Source organism: Impatiens glandulifera, chromosome 4, assembly GCF_907164915.1.
Source record: "Impatiens glandulifera chromosome 4, dImpGla2.1, whole genome shotgun sequence".
In the NCBI taxonomy this organism is placed as follows: domain Eukaryota; kingdom Viridiplantae; phylum Streptophyta; class Magnoliopsida; order Ericales; family Balsaminaceae; genus Impatiens; species Impatiens glandulifera.
The window spans coordinates 13980056-13989073 of NC_061865.1; the positions used below are offsets into that span (position 1 = coordinate 13980056).

General features: G+C 35.5%; 2 protein-coding genes across 5 annotated transcripts; one reads left to right on the forward strand and one right to left on the reverse strand.

The window, feature by feature from the left end:
• Nucleotides 1-574: 574 nt before the first annotated feature.
• LOC124934060 (protein FAR-RED ELONGATED HYPOCOTYL 3) lies at nt 575-4715 on the forward strand. Of its 4 annotated transcripts, none has more exons than XM_047474528.1 (8): nt 575-753; nt 1094-3293; nt 3395-3451; nt 3807-3875; nt 3963-4031; nt 4117-4182; nt 4257-4310; nt 4400-4715. In XM_047474528.1, the coding sequence occupies exons 2-8, from the start codon at nt 1101-1103 to the stop codon at nt 4457-4459; spliced, it is 2568 nt and encodes an 855-aa protein (XP_047330484.1). In that variant the 5' UTR covers nt 575-753; nt 1094-1100; the 3' UTR covers nt 4460-4715. The 4 variants fall into 4 exon arrangements, with proteins under 4 accessions (XP_047330484.1, XP_047330483.1, XP_047330481.1 ...); XM_047474527.1 differs by lacking the exon at nt 575-753 and adding an exon at nt 808-970 and having other exon boundaries at nt 3969-4031; XM_047474525.1 differs by lacking the exon at nt 575-753 and adding an exon at nt 811-970.
• A 76-nt stretch (nt 4716-4791) lies between these two features.
• LOC124934061 (cytochrome P450 97B2, chloroplastic) lies at nt 4792-8785 on the reverse strand. The gene is made up of 14 exons (XM_047474529.1): nt 8569-8785; nt 8223-8403; nt 7889-7996; nt 7709-7793; nt 7343-7572; nt 6861-7034; nt 6608-6655; nt 6194-6253; nt 6005-6091; nt 5758-5846; nt 5563-5654; nt 5429-5490; nt 5183-5332; nt 4792-5110 (listed from the first exon to the last, which is right to left on the reverse strand). The coding sequence occupies exons 1-14, from the start codon at nt 8697-8699 to the stop codon at nt 4871-4873; spliced, it is 1737 nt and encodes a 578-aa protein (XP_047330485.1). The 5' UTR covers nt 8700-8785; the 3' UTR covers nt 4792-4870.
• Between the last annotated feature and the right edge of the window lie 233 nt (nt 8786-9018).

The following is a 9018-nucleotide window of genomic DNA, read 5'->3' on the forward strand; positions in this document are numbered from 1 at the left end:
ATATTTATAATATTTTTTATAAATATATTTAATTAATTATTAATTTAAAACTTTTAAAGATGATTAATATTAGTATATATTTTATATTATAATTTAAAAGATGAAATTAATATTTAAGTTATTTCAAAAAAGATAAATATTATATGATAATAATAATAATAAAATAGAAAAAATTATATAATTGAATAATTATGAAAAAACAAAATAAAAAAATAAAAAATATATTATTTTATTAAAAAAGGTAAATATATCAAAATTTATAATATATAAATAAATATTTTATCTCATTTTAATACCTTTATAATATTTATTCTCTAATATTTTAATTCACCATTTAAAATTATTCATTTAATTACTTATTTTTTGTTGTACCATTTATTAAAGTATTATAGTGAGCATAATAAAAAAGCAAGAATCATAATTTTGTTTAATAAAAGTCATCACACGCGGCTTGGGCGCAAGTATGGTGGCACCGACGTGTGTTGAGTAAACAAAACACGAGTTAATCACGCGCGACTCGTTGGCAATCATAGAAAGGAGCGATTGAGCCAACTCGCTAGATATGAAAGTCAGCAAACCCTAAATCCTCTTCCAAAATCTTTGATAGTAGGAAGAGAGAAACAAATGGCCAGTTCTCGCCACTCGCCGAACTCCCTCGCGTGAATTCTCAGCAGCGGTGGAAGATCGAAGCGGGGAGACAGAGAGTGGAGAATACTCTTCCTCTTCGAGTCCGGATGCTCATCAATTGGACAGGTATTAAACTCCTCTCTTTACAAAACAACTCTCGACCCTCTTTATAGAAATCGACTCCCCCTTCATCTCCGATCTCTGATCCTGATTCTAACCCTGACCCTGATCCTGATTCTTTCTTTGTTCATGAATATGCATATGTGTGTCAATAATTGTATAATTACATGTTACTGTCTCTCAAGTCATTGGTTTATCATTCTCCCAACGTAGTAGTTGATGGGTTTGCTTCAGAAATCCCCTACTAGTAACACTGTTGTTCATGTTTGGAGCTTGTTTCAATTTGTCTCTTGAATTGAAGATGGTATTGTAAAAACTGAAATATACTCTGTTCATATCGTTTCAGGTTAATTATGGATATAAATCTCCGGTTGCCTTCTGGAGTCCATCATAAAGAAGAAGAGGAGGAGGAAGAAGAGGAACTCGATGATGACAATAACAATATGCTTGATTCTGAGGAAAAATTGAATCTTTTGGATGGTGGTGTAATTGGGGATGATATAAATGGGGGCAACCCTAATTCATTGGAAGAAGAAGAAGAGATGATTCCACTCCAAGAGGATGCATCTTTGGAGCCTCTAGCTGGTATGGAATTTGAATCACATAGAGAGGCTTATGCTTTTTACCAAGAATACTCTAGGTCTATGGGATTCAATACTGCAATACAGAACAGTCGTCGTTCCAAGACTTCAAAGGAGTTCATTGATGCTAAATATGCATGTTCTAGATATGGCACCAAACGTGAATACGAGAAATCTTTGAATAGGCAAAGAAACAGACAGGGAGGAAATAAGGATGATGGGGAAAGCTCAACTGGACGAAGAACGTGTTCGAAGACAGATTGTAAGGCTTGTATGCATGTAAAGCGTAGACAAGATGGGAAATGGATTATACATAGATTTGAGAAGGAACATAATCACGAACTCTTGCCAGCCCAAGCTGTAAGTGAACAAACCAGAAAAATCTATGCAGCTATGGCAAGGCAGTTCATTGAGTACAAAAACGTAGTTGGTCTCAAGAACGATTCCAAAACTCCATATGAAAGAGGCCGAGGCTTCTCTTTAGAGACCGGAGAACCAAAGATATTGTTCGAATTCTTCGCGCAGATGCAGAGCTTAAACTCAAACTTCTTTTACGCAATAGACATAACAGAAGATCAACATCTGCGGAATCTCTTCTTTGTTGATGCAAAAAGCAGACATGATTATATCAATTTTAGGGATGTTGTGTCTTTTGACACTACTTACGTTAAAAACAAGTATAAAATGCCTCTCGTTTTATTCATCAGCGTCAATCAACACTATCAGCCCGTCCTTCTAGGATGTGCATTGATAACCGACGAATCTGAAACTACACTCACTTGGGTAATGCAGGCATGGTTAAAAGCGATGGGCGGACGAGCTCCTAAAGTAATCTTAACCGACCAAGATAAAACCCTAAAATCGGTTGTTTCAACCGTCTTTCCAACCACTCGTCATTGCTACTCCTTGTGGAACGTATTCGGAAAACTATTCGAAAGCCTCTGTCAATTGACTAAACAGAACACAGATTTCATTCAGAAGTTGGAAAACTGTGTTTACATGTCGTGGACGCACGAAGAATTCGATAGGAGGTGGCAGGATTTGGTGAGCAGATTCGAACTCGAGGAAAACGAATCGATGGAGATTCTATTCGAAGATCGTCTCCATTGGGCGCCAACATACATGAAGGACGTCTTTTTAGCTGGACTATCTACCTCTCAGAGATCTGAGAGCATCAATTCTTTCTTCGACAAATACATTCATAAGAAGACAACTGTTCAAGAGTTTCTCAATCAGTACGAAACGATTCTTCAAGATCGATACGACGAGGAGATGAAAGCCGATTCAGAGACATGGAACAGACCTCCCGCTTTCAAATCTCCATCCCCTTTCGAGAAACAGGTGTCGGGGATTTACACGAGCGCGATTTTCAGAAAATTCCAAACCGAGGTTTTGGGTGCTGTGGCTTGTGTTCCTAAAATCGAAAGAGAAGACGGAACAACTACACTTTACAGAGTTAATGATTTCGACAAGACTCAAGAGTTTATCGTTACATGGAATAAATTGAAATCTGAGGTGTTTTGTTTATGCCGTTCCTTTGAGTTCAAAGGATTTCTATGTCGTCATGCACTGATCGTTCTCCAAATCTGCGTTGGCATGCCGGAGATTCCATCCAAGTATTTACTGAATAGATGGATGAAGGAGGCTAAGAGTAAACGAGAGGTAACTGTTGTTACTGAAGAAGCGCAATCGAGGCTGCAAAGATATAATGAAATATGCCAAAGAGCGATGAAATTAGGGGAAGAAGGATCTTTATCTCAAGATAGTTACAATTTTGCCATCCGTGCACTCGAAGATGCTTTTGGGAAGTGTGTTACCATTAATAACTGTGATAAGAACGTAGTGGAGACGACATCAGTTACACCCACAGCCTCTAATGGTCTTATCGGCATGGAAGTTGAGAATCAGAATAATAGAAATATGAGCAAAACAAACAAAAAGAAAAACCCCGCCAAGAAAAAGAAGGTGAGTGTAAGCTCTTAGGTTCTTTGGTAAAAAAATAAAAGAAATTGATTCTTTTAGATCTTGATCCATGAGAACTAAGATTGCCTTCTTTCATGTTTCAGGTGAGTTCTGATGCAGAAATGATGACGGTTGGAGCACAAGACAGCTTACAAACAATGGTTTGTCATATTTACCCTCTTGCTCGAGCACATGCATACCAAATCATGTGTAAAATCATTCAGATGTTCTTTTCTGTTCTTGGTTGCAATTTTTTAGACTAAAGAATTGAGTGCTTACTTGAGTTAAATTCGTTCTTTAACTGTTATTTAAATTCACTTTACTATTTTAAAAAGTTTTGTTTAATTGGTAAGATATGAATGATTTAACTCGTGAATATTGTAAGGTTATTATACAACAATCAACTTTAACCCTTTGTAATAATCAAATTACGTTAATTTCTCGAATTTATTTTTTAGTAACTTCACTTAATGTTTAGTTTTATGAAATGCACCATAAACTGGGATATATTTACAGGATAAAATGAACTCAAGACCAGTCACCCTTGAGGGTTATTTTGGATCACAACAGAGCATGCAAGGAATGGTAAAAAAAATCGTCTCATAGATCATTCATTATTAACAAAAAAACTGTTACGTCCCAAATATTTGATAACGAAATCTTTCGACTCAGGTACAGCTAAACTTGATGGCCCCCACTCGCGAAAACTACTACGGAAATCAACAGACTATGCAAGGGCTGGTATGTTAAAATCGAAGCCTTGTTTCTATCGTGGTTGATTCTGATTCCCATAATAATCTATTTTCTGAATAATCATCATCTCTAGGGGCAACTAAACTCCATAGCACCAAGTCATGAAAGCTATTTCACTACTCAGCCGATACACGGCCTGGTATGTTTTCCCAACCCCTACCTTTTCAAATAACTCAAATCTTTTTTTACGAAAGGCGACAAATATTCTTCTAGCAGGGTCAGATGGACTTCTTCCGAGGACCGACAGGTTTCCCATATAGCATTCGGGTTAGACCACTAAACTATAACATAACCTTATTATTGTGTTTCCTCTATAATACATACCATTATTGATTGATTATAATTAAATGTGACAGGAGGAACCACCCAGTACCAGACCTACACAAATGCACAATGAATCATCAAGACATGCTTAAGGGACCGAACATTTTGTTATATATGATGATAATTTCCAGTTAAGAACATATTTATTCAACTCTGAAGCTCATGTGGATACTAAAAAAGCATATTCCTGTAATCTGTCTTAAATTAAGGTAAGGTAGGCAAGGAAAAAACATATTTTGCCATTAATTAGCATTTAGCATTGATTGGTTAAGTAAAGGTTTCTGTAATCATATATTTGTGTTTTAGTTATGAAGAAAAAAGAAGTATGTCATGAATTATTGCATATAACTGCCTTTAAACCTGCTTTGATTTTTTGCTATAAACCCTAATGGGATGTCCATTGTGTGTAGGCAACCCGAGAAACTCTATAAAAATTTCTAGGCATAAAATAAAGCATATATAATTTATTTGTAACATCTCTTAAAATTGTGATAGAGAAATGTCTAGTTATGTGCTAGAGCATGAAATTCAGATCTTTTCTTCAACTTGCACCATAATCCAGTCTTGGTATGAATTGTTGCTCCAGTTACAAGCTCCACTGAATCAGGAGAACCCTTTAGCTCAACATCAAACTTCTGTAACAGCATCGCCAATGCTATAGTCGATTCCATCAGCGCAAATTGATCGCCAACACATTTCCTCGCTCCTCCGCCGAAAGGCAAGAATGCGAAATCCGATATTATCTGAATATTGAAAATAATATGTGATGAGAAATTCAGTAGCACTACTATTAAACAAAAAAAGAAAAGGTAAACCTCATTTGGATATAATGCTCCAAGGCTTCGAGATGGGTCAAAACCGGCCCACCCTTCAATTCCTTCGCTCTTCTTTTGTACTAGAAACCTCTCCGGTTCGAATTCATTAGGTTTATCCCAGAAGTATGGAGATCTATGGAGGTTGTAAACCTGATCAATTATGAACTTTAATCAGAACTCACAAGAAAAAAACTATTGGAATTGCTTCCTTTCTTCTATAATGTTTGAAATTTTTCAAGAACTCACAGAGATAAAGATATCTGTTCCTTTTGGAATCGGATATCCATCTTTGTCACCTTTGTGTCCTCCTGCATAGCCAAGTATATATTTTTTGAAATGTTAAAGTGTAGAATATCAAAGTGCAACTTCTGATAAAGTACCTGGTAATCGATCCGACTTGAGAGAACGACGAATCAACAACGGTGGCTGGGGAAACAAACGTAATGTCTCCACAACAATTAGTCTGATGTACCTGTAAGTTAAAAGTTATATATCAAGTAAGCAATTCCAACAGAAATCTCAGTAACTGCAATAAAACTAAGAAATTGAGGTGAATACGAGTAAGAATAACCTACTCTAGTTTCTTCAGTGATTCCATTGTTGGTCTTTCTTGGTTTAACACTGAATCAATTTCCGCTTGAGCTTTCTTCATCTTTGAAGGGTTCTGCACATGAACAATTTAATCGAAAGCTGGCACTAACAATTTAATAGTATTCATCTTTGAACCCTCTTGTTTACACTCCAAATTTTTTGTTAAATGGTTTTCCAAAAAATTACCCTTCATAGGACATATGGGCATAGTAAAAAAGGGTGAAACTGTACCTGTGCAAGGAGGAAAACGGCCCAAGTAAGGACAGCTGCTGTAGTTTCATGGCCAGCAATGAGCATTGTCATCAAGTCATCCCGTAGCTGTTGCATATAATTGTAAACGGAAAATAATTAACATTCTACATGCATATAGTTGATAATTGTTCATGCATACAAATCCATGAATGATTTTGTGAAACAGACCTGACGGTCATCAACATCAGAACCTCTCATGTCAACTAGAAAACGAAGAAGACTTGCATCCTGCAAAATTTTCAGCTAATTTGTGAGAATTCACACAAAATAAGATAAACAAAATTCTTTGTTAGAACTGTGTAAAGTCTAGTCTTTCATAGGCAAAAGCCATTGAACCCTAAACTCATGTGTGAGATATTCAGTTTCAACCTTGAACTCAGTTTTACTTCCAAATGCGAGTTCCCAAAGTGAAATAAACTTCCATTAGTTTCCTTGTAATTAAGGATGGGTTATTACTTAACAGTTTATGGTATTTGTTTAAAAATAATTGTTGATTTTGGTTTATTTGAAATTGAAATTTAGTTTAGGGTTGATGAAGGTAGTTAAGTTACGAAACATTTCTAAACAAAACAACGTGACTACCTTAAGATTCGCGTAGTCTCTTTGCTGCAATTTCTCCACATCGGCTTCCTGCAATGAAATACCATTTAAACAATGTAGAAAGAAATACAAAATATAATTCTCTTTATGATACAAAGATGATTTTTTTATCATGTAGAAGTCAATTTATCAATAATTATCACAAACAACTTTGAGTTATTAGGCAAAGTCTAAATAAGTCATCCAAGTTTCAAGTGAATCAAATATCAGTGATTGTTAGCAATTGAAGCCTAACCTCTCTGGTTTCTTTTGCATTTCTGATGAGGGTATCGAGACAGTCATTTATAACTTTAAGATCACTTCGGAACTTCCTCTGTCTTGGGACTATCCATCTTGCCAGAGGAAGTTTCCAGTATGGAATATAGAAGGTTGATCTATGCTCAGCTTCAAATAGAGTTCCATAAACTGCCTGTAACTCAAAATGGCATGTCATAATTGTAAGTAAGGGTAAAAAGAATATGAAAATTGAGAATTGACCAAAAATCAGATCAACCTAATGTTCCAACAAACATAAAAAAGCCAGTCTTTAATTCAAAAGGAACAAATTAACAGTCCATATAACATGGCACAAATGGAATATTGCAATGAAAGGAGAGCTCAAAATGACACAATAGTTTTTGCATGTAGAAGGGAATGCAATGGAAGGATAACCAAAGTTAATTCTAATAGGAAAAGTCATATGTTATGCCTTGGCAGAAAGGAACTGATCCAACAAACCTTAATAACAGGGGATTCCTTTGTAACTGAACCAAATTCATAGTTGAAAACACCCAGACCAATAATATCAAGTGCCAGACTAGAGAATTCTGCTTCAAGATCCAGTTCAATTGATGTATGACTCTTTTCCTCTAGAAGCTTCTCAAATTTAGTTATCGTTTTTTCAGAACAATCAGTAAACACCTTAGCCATAGCTTCCAAGTACAATGCATGAAATCCAGGAGCGATAACTGCACAAATATGGTAATATCTCAATTTCTTACGCCTTTGAGGTATAAGGGCTGATATAGTTTAGGAATAGAAGAACATCTTTTGCATTTCTGAACAATTTTGAAGATTGAGGTCGTGCAAAAAGTTAAAGCTCACCTCGTCTCCTTTGCTTCCAAGTTTCAAGATCAGCAGGTATGAGTCCTTTCCCCATTATTGGTTCCAAAATATCAGCCAGAACTCCCTGGTTACAAATATATGAAGTTTTAGCAAATAAATATATGTTACTCAATTGAATTAGTGTGTGTCAGAAAAGAGAAGAATACTACTGGATTTCACCTTATCATAAGAAAATGCATTTTCGCGAAGAATATGCCTTGCAACAATAGGATCAGACACAACCACAAATGCTTTTGGTCCAAAAGCAAGTTTGTATACAGAGCCGTGCTGCACATTAAATGAAATAAACCGAGTAAAAGAGCTGTTAATCACCAGACTGTTTGACCATTGAGAACACAAGGAAGAGCATACAAATCTGAAATGGAAATAATAAGAACTCTTCCAATTTTGATGACAACTAAGCAATAAAGAAAAAAATTCAAAGCTCTCGAGCCCATAGATTGTTTAATTTGATTGTAAAACTCAAAATTGACAGTGGAATCAGGGGAAATACCTCCAAGAACCAATCATACAGTGCGAAGAAAAGAGGTCGGCCAAATAGATCAGAAACTGCACCTTCAGCACCAGGCATAGATCCAAGATTTCCTCCACTTAAAAAATTCGTTAAGATGTTGCTTGCATTGTCAAGAATATTCCTTTTAGTTTTCGGTTTATCAGTATCAGTTGATTGACATCTGTAAGAGATAACTATCATCAAATTCAATGAAATATCACTCCAAATGATGATATCAAACACAAATCATACAATTGAATTTCTCTACAGCAGAATAAACTTCCGCCTCAAAATGCAAACTTTCAAATGCAAAAACAGATTCCAACAAAAGATAAACGAAGTTCACCTGATAGACGGTCCACTGAACCTAAAATTGGAAGGACGCATTGAAATAGAATGAGACGGTGAGAATAGGAATCGACTTCCGTTGATAGATAAAGTTGGAGCTCGTAAACAGCTCAAATCGGAAGCGGCCATGGAGGAAGAGCTCTTCAACCACTAGTAATCAACAATTTAGCCTGAACAAATTTCTTGATACAGAGTAATTTGGATTCGTACTGAAGAACTCAGTGCATGTTTGTATATATATGTGCGTGTTCTTCATTGTGGCCCCACCTTAGTTTGGTTTTGATTAATTTTAAATATTTTCATTCTTCAATTAACAAATAATAAATCAAAATACTAAATATTCTATATTGTTGTTCAAAATAAATTAAAATCAAACAAATGCTAAATGAGAGAATAAATAAGATAGTCAACCTTCTTTTTTTTTTCTTTTATTCTTTATCTCTTCCCT